The following is an 18,802-nucleotide window of genomic DNA, read 5'->3' on the forward strand; positions in this document are numbered from 1 at the left end:
AACCTCAAAAGCCATGAGGAACAGGGACTAGAAACTTGGCCGCGAGTGGATTCTTCGGTAGAGTTGGCGTCGAAATCCTCTGCCGCTTCCGGGGAACCAGAAAAACAGGGCACGACATGACGAGAGATGGTGGGTATCTGTTCCGGCGTAGGATTCGACAGTTACCACCGGCGCTATCTAAAGCCACAGTCAGGAAATGGCATATTGTTGATGTTCATTGGAAGATTATTTGTTGTTCTGTTAGATCATGGAGGGTGCAGAAATCTGGGGGATGAGCCTGGGCCCGCATGCAAAACGAGGTAAAACATGCGAGAGAAAAGTCTTCTTTTTTGTTTCTTTTTTTTCGGTATTAGATCATTGGTCGACGGGGAGAAAGGAAGGATCAATCTTGTGGAGACTGGCGTTTCTAGTTTCCGATGGTTGGTCGAGTTACATTGAATGGATGGAAGAGAGAAAAAAGACCCATAGCATCGCGATCTGGTCATTTCTTACAGACTCAGAGAGATCCAATCTGCAAGACCGAAGGCATTATCGTGAAGGTATTAAGGGATGAAGTTGGTGCAATATCAGCTGAGCCCTATAGCACATCCAAGCATGCATTGGCTTATCAAACTCTCCCTTTAGCATTGATCAAGTTAGACTTGTTCATGGGCGGGTTTAGTGTAGATTGTAAGGTGTGGCATCCCATGCCGTTTTCAATCATTATGGCAAAGCTGCATCTGCCTCCTCCTAGTAAAGCCTCAACTCTGTTTATAACGTTTTAGGTTTAAGATTATTTACATTGACTTTTCCGAAAACAACATTTACTTGCCTACTCTTGCATACATACTCTGCGCGCTTAATCAACGTCTCATCCATTGAGTCGAATTGAATTGAATTGAATTGACCGATGGAAAAAGTCTTGGTATCGTCCCACTTAAGTCAACGGGCAAGCATCCTTTCTCCAACTTCCAACTTTTTACAACTTTGCGACATTGGGATTCAGTCCTTCTTTTCTTCTTTTGCGCCGCTACCATTGTTACGCAATCGCAGCAGACAGTGGAGGCCAATCTCTCTGCCAACGTCAGCCGTACCGCGACTTGTACAACTCTGACCGACCCTTTATCTCGCTGTTTGCTTCTTGTACGCCTGGGACCTTGCGTACTTGTCTGACCCGAGAGGTACATACACGACCGGGCACTGCGCTTCAACGCTTATATCGACTCTTCTTCTAAAGCTTCTTCGTTGCACTGCGCCTGCAAATGCGCACCCTCAGGTAAGAGCCAATTCTCCTCGTAGCCACGTTTTTTCTCTGTTCTCTGCATCGTCTCATTGCATCTCACATCTGTCTTCTTATTTATTTGTCTTGAGTTGCGGGCCTTTCCGAGCGTACCTGGTTCGCTCGGTACCTGGATCATCCTGTCTCTCCATGCGACGCGACCCAGCATTGAAACACCAGGATACCTTTGCGCTTGGCTTGTGCTTTGCGCTACAGTACCAGTTCGATCCAGCTAATTCATCTTCCTTTGTCAGTGCAAGTCTGTGCTGCGCTGGCGATAGTTATTATACTCTCCAGCCATTTCCGTCTTGCTTATATCAAAGTCGACTTTTGGCTTCCCGCCTTGTTCCCGTTGCGACAAGGACCCCTGCCTTCAAATATCCGTTCGTCAAACTCTGAACAAAAGTCTCGCCGTTTTGGACCAGCCATCCTAACTTTACTTCTAGACATATTTGCGCTGTCGCGCCGTGACTCTTTTGTTTCCCAATTCTCTTCATCCAACAGCTTCAAAAGCTTCAACGCCCTTGCGCTCGAGCTCTCGGCCCTGGTCTGACACCGGCTTCCCACTATCGCAAACTACTACCGAAACTACGATACCTGCAGCCAGCTATCATTAAAGCACACCGACTTCAGCCCAGCATATCATGGGGTGCTGACCCGTGACCTTTCATTACCACACTACAAACTACAGTCACTTCGATAACAGCTGTCAGTGCGTTCGCTGTGCTGCGCTGCTGCGCTGCTGCGCCGTTCGTCCTCGATTACATTCGGGTACTTGGAACCGAATCTGGACAATCTTGTCCAGTTATATCCAATTCCCTGTCTGGCACGGCGATCTGGATGCTAAGTGCATCCTTGCTTGATAAGAATTAACACAAAGGCAGCTTCCTCCCTGCCTTGTTCGGTTGGCGCAGGATCGCTCGACTCTTGCGCTCACCAATCAGTCATCATGACTTCTCCAAAGGTTACAATATCTGACCGCGGCCAAGAGAACGACGACACCCTTATAGAACCTGTGCTATCGTCTCCTCTCTCAACGCCCCAAACAACAAGCCCTGAGCTCGTCTCGTTTCAGTCGCTGGCCGACCAAACATCAACACCACTCAGCATCATGGACGATTCATGCTTTCTCGACATCGACAAGTTCATCGCAAGCGGTCTCGAGTCAAGCAGTGTTAGTGCTGGTGACAAACCTACAGCGCCATTCAGCCAATCGCCAGTGATTACAGCGGGGTCGCCCGCTAGACCCTCGGACCCTAGCACTAAGAACCAGCGCAACGCAGATCCTCTTGGATGTACAGGGACGGATACAGGTGGCGGCCTCGCCGAACATACACGTGCCGCTCATGAGGACAATGTTTCTGAATCAGCCGAGAAGGATTCAAAGTTACAACAAACTTCTAATCGGCAATCGTATCGGAGATCCCAAGAGTACGACCAAAAAAAGCCATCAGAGGTCATTGAGCAGCCAAAAATCATCTCACCAGTGGAAGCTGCATCAAATACGACAGGCTTCGCTACCCAAAATAGCATCGCCCCATCAAATACCGGCGAGCCCAGTCTTGGTTTCAGGGGCCCTCATTCCGATCAGCACGTGTATCGAATAGATAGTTCGAGCAGAAATCAGCAATACGAGACTGCTCTTGCATCTATAGGGCCTTTATCGGTGGAAAGGCACCCTGCGTCAGGGATAGTCACAGCGCAGGCACAGGCAAGCAGCCACTGTAGTGCTCCTCAAGGCGCCACACAGGCCATGTCAAGCACGGCCTCCACTAGCAACAATTCTGTCCCCCCTGGGCATCAAAGACAACGGACCGGTCATTCCTCACACGACTCCCGCGACAACGACTTTCCCTCTCACACAACATCCCTTTCTTCTCGAGTCGGTGGCATAAAACTCGATACGAGTTTTGTCAAGCCCACGCCAAGGCCCATTGTTCGTACTGCGCCCGACTCACCTTCGCTCAGTATCCAGCATCCAACTCCCGACATCACCTCCCAGGCCCGATCTGGAGCATACGTCGGGAACATCGCACAACTCGAAGCCACTGCCGAACGGTTGTCTATGACCAGTTCCATCGACGATGCGATTCGAGATTTACACACTGAATTAAAGCGATCCGATAGCAGACGTTCTTCCATCCTTGCTGCCAGCGTCAAAGCCTCAGGGTCCATTGACGATTACACCAGTAACCCCGGCTCCGCTATCGAACAACTAAGACGACATCCTTCCATCGCTTCTTCCATCGTTTCTACAAACAACGCTGCACGCCACGGTGGTTATTCCCCCGGTGGATACGTGCTTTCGCCTAATCACTCCTTTACCGGACGTCTTCGATCAGGATCCAAGAATTCGGCTGGCCGACCAGACTTTGATCTCGATACAGTTCTATCCCGTCACGGCCCAGGCAAAGCATCTGTTAGAAGTGTCCGGTCAACAAAGGTTTCGCTTGCCGAGATCTCGGAATCAGAGCCTATTGCACTGACCCAGGACGTCCTCGACATGGCCGACAAAACACCGGTCAAGAACCCTGAGGGTGAATCTCTCCTCCCCGATGAGCTCCGCGATGCCAATATGCCCGCCACCGACGTCTTCCAAAACATGATGGGAGACGACGATTTTATGAACTCCAAGAACGAGCGCCCGCACCCCGATGCGAGCACTGGTCTTCTCGCCGATCAAGAGTCTAGGGATCCTCAGCGACCCGGAAGTTCACATTCAGATACAACATTCCAACAATGCCAGGATGCATTTGGCGACTTTGATGGTGTTCATTGGGTACCTGAACAAGATGACCCTTACTCCCTCCCCGATGACTTGGAGCCTCAACCCCAGCCTCGACCTCGACAGCGACAAATGAGCCATTCCGAACATGTACGGCCACAGTCCTACTTTGACCCTGAGTCTGGTCAACAAATGCTGTACTACCCTGCGCGGGTTCCCGCTATGCTCAACCTACCCCCCAAGCTGTCCAATAAACCCAAGGCCAATGAAAGAAATAAGCGACGCTCCCAGGTGATGAGTGCTATGTTTGAAGGTAACAGGCAATCGAAGATGTTGGATGCCGATGCAAAGGCACAAGAGCGGGATACTACGAGAGATTCCTGGCTGCCTGACCCACTTGCTGGTCACCGAGAGTCATTTGCTGCTTTATCATCTGATGGATTCGGCAATCTTGGCCAGGAACCAGAGACAATTCGTTCTGTCCACTCGGATCAAGATGTTCCTCCTGCTGTGCAACCTGAAGCCAATGCCAATGCTCCGACTGAGACACTGAGGCGCCCTCAACGGTTGTCTCGGAACGAATTTGACAAGCGAAAGTCGAGAATGTCAAACTTACCTCCACAACTCAGAGCAAGCGCCTACTTTGATCTTCCCGACAACACTCAAGGAGAGATCGAGGTTAAGGATGGCTCAGCCATGGCCACCCTTGAAAGCATTCTAGATGCTTCGGCAAAGGCCCCTGTCAGTGCATTTACAGATCATGAACGTGCCGGCAGACTTGGAAAGGAAGTTTACGGCAAAGAAAAGAAGCGAGCTTCAGTTGCTGCATCCATGGTTCTTCAGCCTGAAGGCGATAAGAAGCATGCCAGAAAACGTTCCTCTTTTATGTGGCTTGGCAAACGTCACAGCCATGCCAGTGATGATGACAGGGCACAGTCAGAGTCTGGGCTGGGACCTGTCAACACTGACACGAATGCGAATGAGCATGACGGACTAGCCCGCAGCGTGGATGGTCGTAGCGATGGCCATAGCGATGATGAGCAACAAGCCGCCAAAGAAGAAGCGGAGGATCTGTCTGAGGAGGAAGGCTACAATGGACCCCCAACAACACTCCTGGCCGAGTTACAGTTGCGAAAGCAGCAGCAAAAAGAACGCACTCAGCGAACATTCCCAGGAGGTATGCACGCAACACTGTTGGAGATGGATGCTGTTGCCGAAACTCAGAAGAAGGCAAGAAACAACAAGCGTATCAACCTGGCATGGGAAGACGGTCAGGCACAAGCTGTTGATGAGGATTCCGATGATGAGGATATTCCTCTGGCTGTCATTGCAGCACGCAACCAAGGCGCAAAGAATGTTATGGATCTTCAACGCCCCATTGGTTTGATGGAGCGTCGTGAGATGGAAGAGAACGAACCCCTAAGTCACCGCCGAGCTCGTCTGCATGGCCAGGATCCTCGATCTATGGTAATTAGTCACAGGCCCAGCATGAACAATCTCAGTGCCAATCATCTTCCCACGACCCCTCATTCGGCACACCAATCTGTCGCCCAAATTTCGGTACAAAACGCATCGACTGAGCCGGATGATGAGTTTGAAGGAGAGACTCTTGCTGATAGAAAGCGACGGCTTGCGGCCAAGGAGGAAGCAGAGAATCTTCTACCTAAAGCCCGGCCTGTCAGCAGTGCGTTCTCCGTTGAGCTCCTCAATCAATTTGAGGATCCTGACGAGAAGAAGAAGAAAGAGGAAGAGAATAAGCCCAAATTAGGCGAGGAGGAAACCCTAGGTCAACGACGAAAACGTTTACAAGCTGAGCGAGAAGCCCGTGAGCGTGAAATGAGTTTCAACCAGCTGAACGCCAGTGCCGAAGAGGCTGAGGCACCGATACCAGGAATCAACGGGCGCATGCACCAGCTGTCCAGTGTTCTCTCTGCCCATCCTAAAAGGGAGACCAACCAAGCCCAGGAGGAGCGCGCTCGTATGGAACATGAGCGAAGGCTTCTGAGAGAGCGTGAGGCTAAGATGGCCGCTTATCGAAGCCAAATGCCGCAGGCTCTCGGTGGTCCTAGCAATGCGCAATCTGGAGGTTACCGTGGAGGTACTTTCAACAATGGTCTTGGTGGCCAGAACTCCCAAGCAGCCATGTCCTCTCCTGCCCTTCATACGCAACTCTTCAACCAACCAGCTCTTAACCACCGAAAGAGTGCTGTATTCAGTACTTATGGGGCCCCTATGCAGCAAGCTCCATATGGCGGTTCAGCTACGAACCTGGGTGCGATGAACATGGGGTATAATGGTATGCCCAACGGCATGAACCCTTACGGCGCTGGTGCCATGAGTGTTTATGGTGGAGGCATGTTGCAGCCTGGTATGCAAATGCCTGGCCAAGGCGGTTCCACCAACAGAATCGAGCAATGGCGTCAGGGTGTTCACCCTTAAGTAAGTCAATAGCACCTCGGCTGTTGACATGGTTTAGAAGTACCTTTTCCAAGACGGCGCATCTGAAAGAAACACCTAGTGTACTATTTTGAGGAAACATAGAAGGGAAGGGGAAGCTGTTTACAGCATTGCTATCACTGGTGTTGTGGATAGAGGTCAATGGTGGGATAACATCTTGAGGAATTTGTTTTTTTCTTGTTCTGCATGGCACCTAGCATTGCATGGCGCTGGAAATACTTGCGACGCTGGAAGGGTACAGCTATATTTTGACAATCTAATCGTTTTAATATGTTTTTTCTGGGATTGCTTCTTCAATCCGGTGGTGTGTAGTTTTAGACTAGGAGCATGAACACGATGATATGACCAAAACTACTGGAGTCCAAAAACCCGACAGTGATGCAATGCATGGGGAGGTATCAACTCGTCATATTGCAAGAAACAGACATACAGAAAAATTAAGCAACCCAATGTCTACAAGACCAACGCCAGGATGATAACAAGCCCTCCCTCCCCTTTTCAGTCTTCAACATGCTTTTGGAATCCTTTGCTTCACCTCCGCTTGCCGAAGCTACCAGCAGTCTTTTGCAATTTGGATGGTGGTGCAGACGCAGCTTCAACATCACTCTCCTCGTCCTCACCCATAGACTCGTCCACGTCGTCATGATTGACCTCGTCCTCGTCCAAAGACTCCTCGGCATCGCTGTCGTCCTCCTCACCAGCTGAATCCTCCTCATCGTCAGAGTCACCAACAAAGCCGTTGGTGATGGGAACATCGTCATCTGAATCGTCAAACTCAGTGTCAAGACCTCGCCTTCGACCAGGTGTGCGCGCAGCATCGTCCTCACCCTCAACCCAGATAACATCTTCGTCCTCATCTTCGTCAGAGTCCGAGTTATCACCGTTGTGAAGACCGGGGCGCGACATCTTGCGACGAAGATCCATTTGGCCCTCAAGCATATCGAGCTTACCCTTCAGGGCGAGAAGACTTGACAGACCCTTAGCGCGCTCAGCGAGAACCTTTTGCAGGCCGCTGAGACTGTGGATAACCTTGGGCTGAGATGCGAGGGCACCACCATGGGCGACTAGTGTCCACTGGACCCAAGTCATAAGGTTTCCGGCGCGACCAGGACGGCGGTACAAGCGAGCGGCAAGCTTGGTAAGAAGAGTGCCAGCGAGAGCGCTGTCGAGGCGCTCAATGGTGTTGCGGAGGGTGGGGAGATCGGTTGTGTGCAAACACGACTCGAGAAGGTCTGTGTCGTCGGTACGGAGGGCCTGAGAAAGAACGGTGGTAAGGGACTGGTGTGTCGGGGGCACAATCGCATTTCTTGAAGGCTGGGAGACAACTGCGCCGTTGAGTGCGGAGGGCACATCAATGATATCGTTCTCTGCGCGGAGAAGCTCTCCAAAAGAAGGCGATGTCCCCTCAGCGTCTGATTCCTCGTCATTGAACTGGCCATTGGGCTTTTGCTTGGCGGCCTTTTGGCGGGCGTTTGTCACGGCATTTTCCTGAGCGGTCTGCTCCTCCTCTGGGCTCTCAGCATCGGAGATATCTTCGTCGCTGTCGTTATCGGACGAGATCTCAATGGTCTCAACCTGCGAGGGCTGGAGGGCGTCGGGTCCGGCGATAGAGGCCTTTGACTCGTCGATGATGGACTTATTGGGGATTCTAGCGCTGGTTCTAGCAACAGGAGCGGCCAGCTTGACCGGCGCTTTGCGTTTCGTTGACATTATGTGTGGGTGTTGATGTGAAGCGCAGGAGATGTGAAGCGGTCGCGTGCAGGGATTCGTCGGTGATGAGATTCAACGACGGACGATTAATTTAAGAAGCAAGTTATTAGTGCGACTGTTGCTTCTTTGTATAGTATCTTTTCCGTGTTAAATGAGGGAAAGTGATACTGTTGAACGTTATCAATGGAAAATTTGACGAAGCCGTCGCTCGGTCTCGAGTGAAGGAACTTTTTTTCTGGAACCCCCAGCTTGTCTCTGGTGGTTGCCCCACAAGCGATAAGATTCGAGAAAAAGGGTCACGTGGAGTGCCACAGTCAGAGTGCCACAGATGAGTCATGGTGTGGCTGTTTGCGCAGCTTCCATCGGCAAGGAGAATATCCTGGCCCAATGCGGCCCGACCTTGAGCTTGGGAGCCATTTAATAACAGTGATTGGCCTCACTGCAGCCTCTAAATGAAGAGAGCGGTGATTGGACAAAGTGAATTGATAGTGGACTCTAGATAAGCTGCAATTGGTCACATCCGCAACCTTCACGTTCGCTTCCGGAGGGATCATCTCGTAGCCCGTGGCCTCAGGAGATATGAAGTACAAATCAGACCCAACATCATGTAAGAATGTTTCTGGTTACACAATGACACAGATCTTGAGGACACAAGCTCGAAACCCGGTGATTGCTTACCTTTTTTCATTGTTTGCCAACGGGATGGTCACCTGATACTTGCCCTTGGCTGGACTTGAGATCCAAGGTGGGCCTGTATCCCGGCTTGGGTATGATGCGTCCCATTTTCGGTAGAAGGGTGAAAGCTGTTAAGAGGTTATAGTGGTTTGGTGCATGGCTGCTTTTGACGCGACGTCAACGTGTAAGAGAGGTGTCATGAAAGGTGATGCACGTGCTTCAGTATAAAATGGGATCTGTTTCCGCGACCGTTTCTGAACTTGTCATTTCATCAGCGCAAGTAAAAGATCTTCATTTGGTAAACATGTGATGATACATTTCAAGTTTCACGAAATCTGTTTGTTCCTTACTTGAATACGATCATCTTATCTTGTAAGACGAAGCTCGGGAAACGGTGGCATTACGGGGCCGTCATCACTCTCACCCCGTGTCTTCTCGGCTTTGAGGACCTTCCCCTTGCGTTCTGATCTGTCCTCACCAGCCACATTCAATTGGATGTTTTTTATGAGATAGAGTTCTAGATCGAATTAAACTCTGAATCAGCTCTGCATAATCGAAACGTATATTCCAGAACAAACCTGAATGATCAAACAGCTGATTCACCTCTTTTGACTGATTTGGAACGTCTTTCATCTTGATCAATCTCATTATCATGATACTACCAACCTCTACCATAATATCATCCCCAGCCACCCGCCAATCCACATCCATGACAATGACGGTGATGGTGGCCTGTGCACCACCTCATAATCCCTTTGATACAAAACTCGGTCAACTAAATTTTTATGTCCCCTCATGCCTAATCCCCTCGCCAAGTTGGCCACCCCGTTAGAGACAAGTCAACGGCTCAGCGGAGTTTGCCTTCTTCCCTCATAAATACCACCGCGCCTCCGACCGGGCAAAATTCACTGACGTGCACGCGCTTTTCCCTCAGAGGCTCCCCTTAGATCCAACCCCCCCTACCCCCCTCCCTCTTCCGGTTCCCGGCCAGCAAAAAAAAAAAAAAGCACTGAGCAGCGCGACGCTATCACTATTGCTCTCTCTCTCACTGGCAAAAAACTGAACTGCCACCGCAACTGGCCACTCAGAGTTCCTCCTCTCTTGGCAACTACCTTGCACCTTTTCAGTTAACGGCAAAGCACAAAAAGCACCTTCCGCGCCCCGATCACGATAAGAGCTCCTTCCAGTTCTTATTGTTCTCGAAGCCGGCGATCACCACCAAAAATTACCACCGCCTTCTCCCAATCAATATTGACCTTTATAGGTACAATCACATCTTTCAATCGCATTTATTCACTTTCACACCATAATCAATAATAGGTTTTGTGATTCGAGAGTCTTCTCTGAATTGCTTAAACTGTTTCGTCTTTTGATTAGTCATTTTTTATTTCTCCAATTTCTGGCCTTCTTCTTTCTTCTCTTTTACGTTTTACGTACTCTACCTTGTATTGTACTTACCTTTTGCTCCGCTGCGCTGCGCTACACTGCACTGCACTACACTTGTGCTGCATCCTCACGCGCAAAAAAATACTCCGTCGCGAAATCAGCTGTTCGATTTCCATTGTCAGCGTCATTGCTTCGGCTTTACTCCTCTTTTTTCCCACCTCGACCTACCTTGCAAGCTCTTGCCTCCCACAGGCTACGAGCGAGCTATTGCCATCGACTCCGCCTACCTTTTTGCCGCTAGGCTACCAGAATTCAGAGGAGCTACCAATATAAGATCGCGACCCCCCGCCTTCTAATCCAATTTCGCAACTGCGCGACGCGCCTCCATTCCTACGTATCCACTTCTCAATCTCCATCGCGCATCAACACCACGTCGACTCGCGATAATCCTCAACTCATCATTTTCACCTGCGCATCGTTATTTCATGTCGCGACGAGTCAACTAAGCTAGACCTGTATTGACGCGCCTTTATCGCGAACAGCCATTATGGCTTCACCAACCCCCGATGCGACCACTCCCACAAACGAGAATACGTCGCGCGATGTCATGGTAGAGAAGGAACAAAAGTCCGAAGTCAACGGGTAAGTTGCCCCTCAGTTCTGATGGCGCGCTTTTTTTTTTTTTTGCATGTGCCGTCGCGTGCCGTAAGGCTGTGATGCATGGCGCAAACGCGCACATCGTTTCTCAGCAATCTCTGACATGTTTATCAGGCATGCGACACCTGAAAAGCCAAAGGACACACCTGAATCTGCGCCTGTTAATTGCAACAAAGCGGACGATCATCCCGTCGAGAATGGTGTCCACAAGGACGTAGAGATGGCAGAGGCGAGCGATGAGAAGAAGCCCTCTCAAGAGCCTTCGGCGGACGAAAAGAACGATCAAAAGACCGAAGGTGATGATCAGACGAAAGACACTAGTGATGCCAAACCTGTGGAGGAGCCTAAGGCTGTGGAGGACTCTAAGGCTACAGAGGAGGATGTCGATATGACAGACGCTGTGCCTGCAGAGAAGTCCGGATCCGAGAAACCCGCTGGAGATGCGACCGCAAAAGAGTCCAAGGACGTCGATATGGTAGACAAGCCTGCAGATACCCCTGAAAAGGCTGAGGGAACAGACGACAAGGCACCCGCTTCCTCCAACGATACCGCGGCTCCCTCCTCAGAGACTGAAGTCCAACCTACCAGCCTATCTCAGTTGGCTATCGACACGAAGGAAGCGGATGCCCCTAAACCTTCCACCGAGGTGTCGATGCAGGATGCCTCCGTTGGCGACACTTCCGTTAGCTCTAAGGTAGCCCGCGAACGTGAGGATGATGCCACAGACGAGCCTGCACCGAAGCGAGCCAAGACCGAGCCCAAATCTGAAGAACCTGCCGACGTTACGTCCACTGTCTCCAAGACTGACCCGGCCTCTGCTGAGTCTGCTCCCGAGAAGGAGATTTCTCGCTTCGCTGGTCTTACCAGATGGAATGAGGTCGATTTTAAGAACCAAACGCTCACCCCTTTTCAACGACGCGAGTTCCGCAAGGTGCTGGGACGCGTGAAGAAGACAAAGGCTGGTGGCCATTTCAAGGACTCAGTCCCCAAGATGTGGCCTCAACTCGCTGAGAGTTATTTGGCTAAGATCGAGAAACCTATGGACCTTTCCGAGATTGACCGGACCCTTCGTGATATTAATGGTGCTTATGTTACGGTCGGTGATTTTCAGGATGCCCTGGTTCTCATGTACGACAACACGCGCAACTTCAATGGAACCCTCCATGAGGTTACTGGTGCTGCGTTCAATGCCATTCGAAGCATCTGGGAAGAAGTTGCCACCATTCCACAAGAAGAGGCAGTCAAGCCCAAGCAGGTGCCCAAGCCCAAGCCTCCCCGCGAGTCACGTATCAGCTCTCTCGGCGATTCTATTGCTCGCAAGCCATCTGTTGGGCCTGGCGCTAGTCCCGCCGCCGAAAGCGTGTCGTCAAAGCCGCGGCTTGGATCTCAAGAAGCCAATACTGTTGCTACTGAACTGCGCCGTGCCTCATCTGCCACTGAGGGCGATCGTCCCAAACGAACCGTCCGTGCTCCCAAATCAAAGGATATTGACTATACCACGAAGCCTTCGCGAAAGAAGCTTAAGCCTGAGCTGCAGTTCTCTGAAGAGGTATTGAACGATTTGATGTCCCCCAAGAACCACGCCATCAACAACTGGTTTATGGAACCAGTCGATGCTGAAGGACTTAACATTCCCCATTACTACTCCATCATCAAGAAGCCCATGGATCTGGGAAAGGTGGCTCGTATGCTAAAGAGTGGCGACATCAACAACATCAAGGACTTTGACAAGAACGTGCGGCTGATCTTTTCCAATTGTTATACCTTCAACGGTAGTGTTGACCAAGGCAACACTGTGTCGTATGTAGCTTCCCAATTGGAGGACTACTACAACAGTTTGATGAAGGACAAGGACAGCTGGTTAGCCAGACATGCCAAGGCACATGCTCCTGCTGCTTCCCACGGTAGCGACGAGGAAGATGAGGACGAGGAGGCCGATGGTGATGGCGATGAGATAACAGCTCCTCCAACTGCAGACCACAGTAAGGAAGTGCGAGACCTGGAGAAAAAGCTGAGGGAGGAAAGTGAGAAGCTGACAGAGCTTCTGTGTGGCGACTCGCCCAATGAGAGCATGGTCGCAATGCAGAAGAGTATCGTTAACCTCGTACAAGAAAGTCTTCTGAAGGCGAAACAGACTCTCAGTGCGCACCGCTCAAAGCATCCTGAGAAGCCCTCTAAGAAGGCCAGTAAGCCGAGCAAGCCTAAGCCCAGTGGATCTGCCCCCCGCAAACCCAGTGGAAGTGTGGCAAATGCAAAGAAGCCCAGTGGCACCAAGAAAGCTGTGAAGAAGACTCTCACCGCGGCAGACAAAGACGCTATTGCTTCTGCTATCAATGATCTTGATGGCGCACAGCTTGACCGCGCTATCGATATCATCAAGCGTGACACTGGCCAAAATGTAAGTTCACCAGCATCGCCCGTGATAGTGACAACGTGCTGACGACCTTGTAGGAGAATACCGACGGAGAGCTTGAGCTAGACATTGACCAGCTTAGCAATGAAGCTCTGCTGAAACTCTGGGAACTCTGTAAGAAAGTGTTACCTGGGTTCGGGAAGGACAACAACGTGCCATCTTCTCCGGAAGTGTCACGGGCAGCGCCGCCTAAGCATACGAAGGCACCATCGACATCAGCGAAGCCCAAAAAGAACAAGCCCATGAGTGCCCGTGAACAGGAGGAACGAATCGCGCAGCTTCGTGATCTCAGCAACCTGTATAGACCAGGTCAGGAGCCTGGCGAGAATCAACCTGTGTTGCAGGCTCCCACACCTACGGCCGAGTCCAGTGACGAGTCGGACTCGGAGGAGGAGTAGAGGTGGCGTCGGGCTGAGAGAGATGGATTGTATGAGTTGTATGACCTTTTTGGGAGCTTGGATGTTTCGTCGACCGGAGAGCATCAGCCACCATTATACCCAGCCGCATGGCTACACCAGGTGTCATGTTTGCTCAAAGGGGCGACGCGGTGTGCCTGAACAATTTTCGAGCATACCGCCTCGGATGAGGCAGACATAACCAAGCCTGATGAATTGATAATGAAGACGTCGTCATAGTTCCGAACATGGACATTTGGGATCAACAGGGAGTATCTGGCGCACAGAGACATAGGGTGATATGATAATAGCTGGCTTTCTAGTGCGGGAAAGCAACGATGCGGCTTGCTGAGGATTCGTGGGGGCAAGGCCATAGTTTTGGGGAGATACCCTGACTGAGGAGAATCGATAACGCATGGTTGCTTGGTACTAAGCGCCAAGGTGAGGTTGGATGGCAGCGGGCATCTGAGCCGCTTGTCGGTGGTTGTGGCTTTAGATGTAACCATAGCGATAAGAAACCTTGTTATCCCATTTTGTCGCGTGCTTTGATGTGCATGTTGGAACAGATACGCTTGAGTGCTGCTGGGCGCTTGGCCGGGAAGCTCGAACGACTCGAGGTTGATCGAGTGTTTGTTTGGCGCGTAGAGGTAGATCGATCTCTCGTCGTTTGAAGGTCATCTTATAGCAAGTGACACAAACCATTTTCGAGGAGCATTTCCGTGTGCTATGATGGCGAAGCTGTGTCGTTGGTTGCGACACACGACGTGGCTGCAATTACATCGGACTTCCGAAGCGGTTGTTTTGGCATGACAACGTGGCATTTCGCAAGAAGGACTTTTGTTGCTGAGTTTATCTCATAAGCTCAGTGGTTGTGCAGAAGTGGAGTGTTGTTTGTTTTGGTCTTTGGTCTTTGGTCTTTGGTCTTTGGTGTAAGGTAACCGAGCTTGGTGGTGCTTCTGCGGCTTCAAGAATGCCGACTTTGAACCAGAAAGACACGAGAGTATGATAAACCAAAAAGCAAGGAAGAAAAGCATATAGTTGGGGGAGTGAGAGTGAATCATAGAGGTTGTAATGTGGAAAGGAAGATGTCAGTGATAGACTGAACGCTGTGGGGAAATGTCATGATAGAGAAGAGATATGCCAATACGAAAAGATCTCAAAACGGTGCAAGTCATGCCGAAAATGGAGACAAGCTATAAAAGCAGCCATTATAGTCTCGTACTTATGAGTATAATGCAGAGAAAAATGGCGACAAATGCGTATCAAACAAGTGCTTTGCTTCTGGCGGCGTGCGTGAAGCCGACAGAGTCCGTCTGATGTGGTAATGCGGGGTTGAAGAAGGTCAGCAGACAAAGAGGAGAAAGTACGTACCAATACGGTAACAACCGGACGTATATCGCCATAATGTCAAGTACAGGCAGTTGTTTATCTCAGTATCGCATCGCAGAATGTAGTATTCGTCGTTGATGATTTTGTCGCTGGTAGGTTTTTTCTTTTGCTAGTAGAAATTTGGGGGGGGATAAGGTGGACTTTTTTGGTGGGCTGACGGGGGAGGGAGGAGTACTGTTTGGGAAGGAACCTCGCCTCGCCAAAACAGCAAACAGTGTGATATTGGTGCTGGGAGTTTGACTACCCTGGACACGACGACTGTGAGAATTTGGTGACTAACACTGGTAAACATTACTAGGAAAGACGATGTGATAGCCTTGAGAAGTGGGAATGAATTGGGATTGGTTCGTGCATACAAAGGCATTGTCTTTTCGATATTTGTTACACGCCATGATTCTTCAACAACCAATATTGTGGCGAAGAGGCTCGCTTGTGGCTTCAACTTGTAAATTTGTGGTCAACTTATATGAAACTATTGTAATTAGCAGACTGTAACAAGAGACACTGGTTACCTGGCTATACACAAGGGAAAATAAACCCTAGGACTCAGCCCAATTCACGAAACCTAATCTAAGTCCAAGGGGCTCTTTCATGAATTCGTTCTAGGCCACCATCAACATCTTCAAGTTGCATCACTATGCATCAGACTCCATCGGCACAGGAATCTCTCTCCTCAACCTCCTCTGGATCTCCTCAAAGTCACTCTCGTTCTCTTTCGTGATGAAACCCTTCCTGACCAAGAAGTCGATCATCACAGGACACACATTCGGCTTGAACTCTCCCGCCAACATGCGCTGTACCACTTCCTGACAATCCATCGGCACAAACTCCTCCACTTCATCGTCTCCCGGTCGAGGAATAACATCCCCCGGCATCTCTAGATCGAAGACGTAGATGATATCTGAGTGGAATAGCTTTGACTTCTGGTTGATGTTGGCCAGCGTTATCGCTCCCGCGGGTTCAACGCTCGACGAGACGAGATCTGGTGGAAGACAAGCTTCTTCGGTAGATTCGGCTTTGATGCATGCAAGTGGTGTATCACTGGCCTTGATACCACCAGCGACAGTACTGTCAAGAAGACCAGGGTAGCTGAAGAGGTGACGACTCCGTCTCGCAACCCAGATCTTTATCCCGCCATCACCACCGCGTACATAGCCCGTCAAATGAGCACCCCTCGTCGCAATGCCAAATAACGGAGCAGCAAACCTCTCGACCTGCACGAATTCCCTTGCGCCGACTATACGAAAGTACTCACTGTGTTCCTTGTGCAGAATAGGAAACAGGTCATCGTCAACGGCTTTATCAACAGCTTGTTGGAATGCAGCATTCGCGTGCTCTGTAAGTGTTGAGCCAGATGCAGGTTCATTCAATGTGACGGTGCCGTTGCCGTGGTCGATAGTGAAGGATGTGGGCCATGGCATTAGGGAGACTGTGGCGGGGAGGATGAAGCCATGAGGGCGAGGGTCGGGAGAGAGAAAGAGACGGTAGTAGGGGGCATAATTTGATGCAAAATCGAGGGGTGCACTGAAGCTGTTAGTATCCTATGAGTCTTGTGAAGAGAGAGAGGTCGTACTTGTCAATGGCGGTGATGAGATCGAGCAGTTTGAGGTCTGATGAAGGTGTCATGATGGCGGGGGTGGCGTGAATCGTGCAAGTCTTGTAAAGGCCCCTTTGTTGGTATATGAAATGCGCTGACTGCTTGATCAATCTTGATGTTGCAGAGGCTGCGATGAGATCAAGATAAAGAGCTGATGAGAGTGGAGATGCATCTGATTCTGACTGGACAAGTTGGCCAATGTGAATGGAGAGTTGGATCACAGCCTACCACGAGACAGGTGGTTTGTTTGTTTGTATCTTCAAGCGAGAAATCTAAGCAAATGAAACCATATTTTCAATTTGCCTAATCCTTTCCATGACCACGGATCTATCCTGATCTATACCTTGAAGTCCCTATCAAGTTAAAGTCATAGCTTCAGCTCTGTAGTAGAGCGGCCGATCAACAACCACCTCTAGGCATCTATTCGTCTCCTTCGTCATCCTCCCCAAACAGCTCCTCCATATTCATAGCCTCAAGTGTATTCTCAAGCACTCTTCTACACCTCGCTCTATAATCCAACGCCAGCTGCTGATTTCTTGTCAGGTCACCTCCGCCCACAACCTCCACGTCCGTCTCAAGCAATCTCTCCAGCTCCTGCATGACCTTGTGCTGGATGATGGCCGCAGTCTGCTGAAGAAACATTCGCCCGTCTTCACTGACTTGACCGCTGAAGAACTTCTCTTGCTGCTCTTGCTCTGAGCCTTCACTGATAAGTGTCGAGCATTGTTCGGGTGGCGCGAGCGTGCAGAATATGTCCCAGACCATGTCGTGCTGAACATGCTGAAAAGCTCCGAGTATATGGGCTGAATCGCTGAGCTGGACGGTTTGTTTTGAGCGTGCAAGGAGGGAGCTGGGGTCTCGAATGGGTCGTAGAGATATGTAATACTCCTCTGTAGCCTCACCCTTTGCAGGCTGACGTTTCCGCACATGAACATAGTCGTTGTGCAGCGCCTCCGTCTCAGGGAGCATAAACCCATATCCCAGTAGCAATTCAGCATTTGTCTTCATGCTGTAGTTGTTGAAGACCTGCTCCCCAGCCTGATACGCCTTTTCAACTTTGAGACTGCAGCCATTGATCCTCTCGTTCCGTATCCATTCCACTTTGGTAGTCATATCGTGGTTTCCCACATCAAACAGCGGCATGAGAACAGAAAAGTCGTCTAGCTTGACACCTTCAGGCAGACGTTGCTGATCCTCTGGCCCAAGGACAAGGCTTGGACGGAAACTTCTGCTTGAGAAGATACTGTAGGCCCATTGGTACAATGGCAACGTGAATAGTTTGAGAAGCTCAGGCTCCCACGATTCAGCGGTCAAAAGATCATGCGCCGTCTTGAATTCTCCCTTCACATTGGCACTTATGCTCGTAACACCAACCTCGATGTTCGTCCCCTCAAACAACTCGGCATCCTCATCTGGCCAAAATGGCGGAAGAGACCAAGAATCATGGTCCTCAGGCTGTGGTAAAGCCTGTATATATGGCGCCCAGAAAGACTCTCCCTTTAGTAGAAAGTGCTTGATGAGAACAAAACGGCCAACGACATGAGGCGGTATTTGCGCCAAGAACCCCGCAGGAAAAGGGTTTGGGTCACCATGACCAGGAAGAGTGTCGAGATATGAGAGCGTCAGAGACGAGGGGACGCTGACGATTGTGTCAGAGGGCGCTGTAGGGGCTGTTGCGCGGAACGAGAGGCCTGTTTCGGGCAAGTGAGTGACTTCAACTGAAGGGTTGAGAGTTGCGCCTTGAGAGAGTGCCCATTTTAATAGGGCTGGCGCATGCTCTGAAGAGGCCATCCTCAAATTGAATGAATGAATGTGAAAGAGTGAAGGCTGAAGAATTGTTGATGTCCATGTTTGTGCCCCACCTTGAAAAGTGGAAGGGCAAACCGTCTATCTATCTATCTTCAAGTGACGTATTGGAGATCATCAATACATAAAAAATATCGAATCATGGCATATACGAATTATAGTGAATCAATTAGCATATTACTTATTAGCTACTTTAGTATGAGTTTAGGATACCTTTTGCGGAGTTTATTTTGACACCCTCTATCAAGGTCTGATATTTTCTTGCTCCCCAAGGGATGGCATTATTAATGTATTGATTGAAACAGCAGGGCTCTGAACATCATTAACACTACAG

The 18,802-nt window shown here is 50.2% G+C and overlaps 5 protein-coding genes across 5 annotated transcripts; 2 read left to right on the plus strand and 3 right to left on the minus strand.

Annotated features, from left to right (window-relative positions):
- Positions 1–2,207: 2,207 nt before the first annotated feature.
- Positions 2,208–6,422, plus strand: FPRO_12936 (uncharacterized protein; the record flags this gene model as incomplete). Its single annotated transcript, XM_031223507.1, has 1 exon — positions 2,208–6,422. One exon carries the CDS (start codon positions 2,208–2,210, stop codon positions 6,420–6,422), a length of 4,215 nt encoding a protein of 1,404 aa, XP_031088859.1.
- A 549-nt stretch (positions 6,423–6,971) lies between these two features.
- On the minus strand, positions 6,972–8,150 carry FPRO_12937 (uncharacterized protein; the record flags this gene model as incomplete). Its single annotated transcript, XM_031223508.1, has 1 exon — positions 6,972–8,150. One exon carries the CDS (start codon positions 8,148–8,150, stop codon positions 6,972–6,974), a length of 1,179 nt encoding a protein of 392 aa, XP_031088860.1.
- Positions 8,151–10,758: 2,608 nt separating this feature from the next.
- Positions 10,759–13,679, plus strand: FPRO_12938 (uncharacterized protein; the record flags this gene model as incomplete). The annotated part of the gene is made up of 3 exons (XM_031223509.1): positions 10,759–10,853; positions 10,983–13,266; positions 13,320–13,679. 3 exons carry the CDS (start codon positions 10,759–10,761, stop codon positions 13,677–13,679), a joined length of 2,739 nt encoding a protein of 912 aa, XP_031088861.1.
- A 2,021-nt stretch (positions 13,680–15,700) lies between these two features.
- On the minus strand, positions 15,701–16,691 carry FPRO_12939 (thiamine pyrophosphokinase family protein; the record flags this gene model as incomplete). The annotated part of the gene is made up of 2 exons (XM_031223510.1): positions 15,701–16,589; positions 16,639–16,691. The coding sequence occupies 2 exons, from the start codon at positions 16,689–16,691 to the stop codon at positions 15,701–15,703; spliced, it is 942 nt and encodes a 313-aa protein (XP_031088862.1).
- Positions 16,692–17,082: 391 nt separating this feature from the next.
- Positions 17,083–18,453, minus strand: FPRO_12940 (uncharacterized protein; the record flags this gene model as incomplete). The annotated part of the gene is made up of 1 exon (XM_031223511.1): positions 17,083–18,453. One exon carries the CDS (start codon positions 18,451–18,453, stop codon positions 17,083–17,085), a length of 1,371 nt encoding a protein of 456 aa, XP_031088863.1.
- Positions 18,454–18,802: the final 349 nt, after the last annotated feature.

This window comes from Fusarium proliferatum (assembly GCF_900067095.1).
Source record: "Fusarium proliferatum ET1 genome assembly, contig: FPRO_scaffold013, whole genome shotgun sequence".
Taxonomy (NCBI): Eukaryota; Fungi; Ascomycota; class Sordariomycetes; order Hypocreales; family Nectriaceae; genus Fusarium; species Fusarium proliferatum.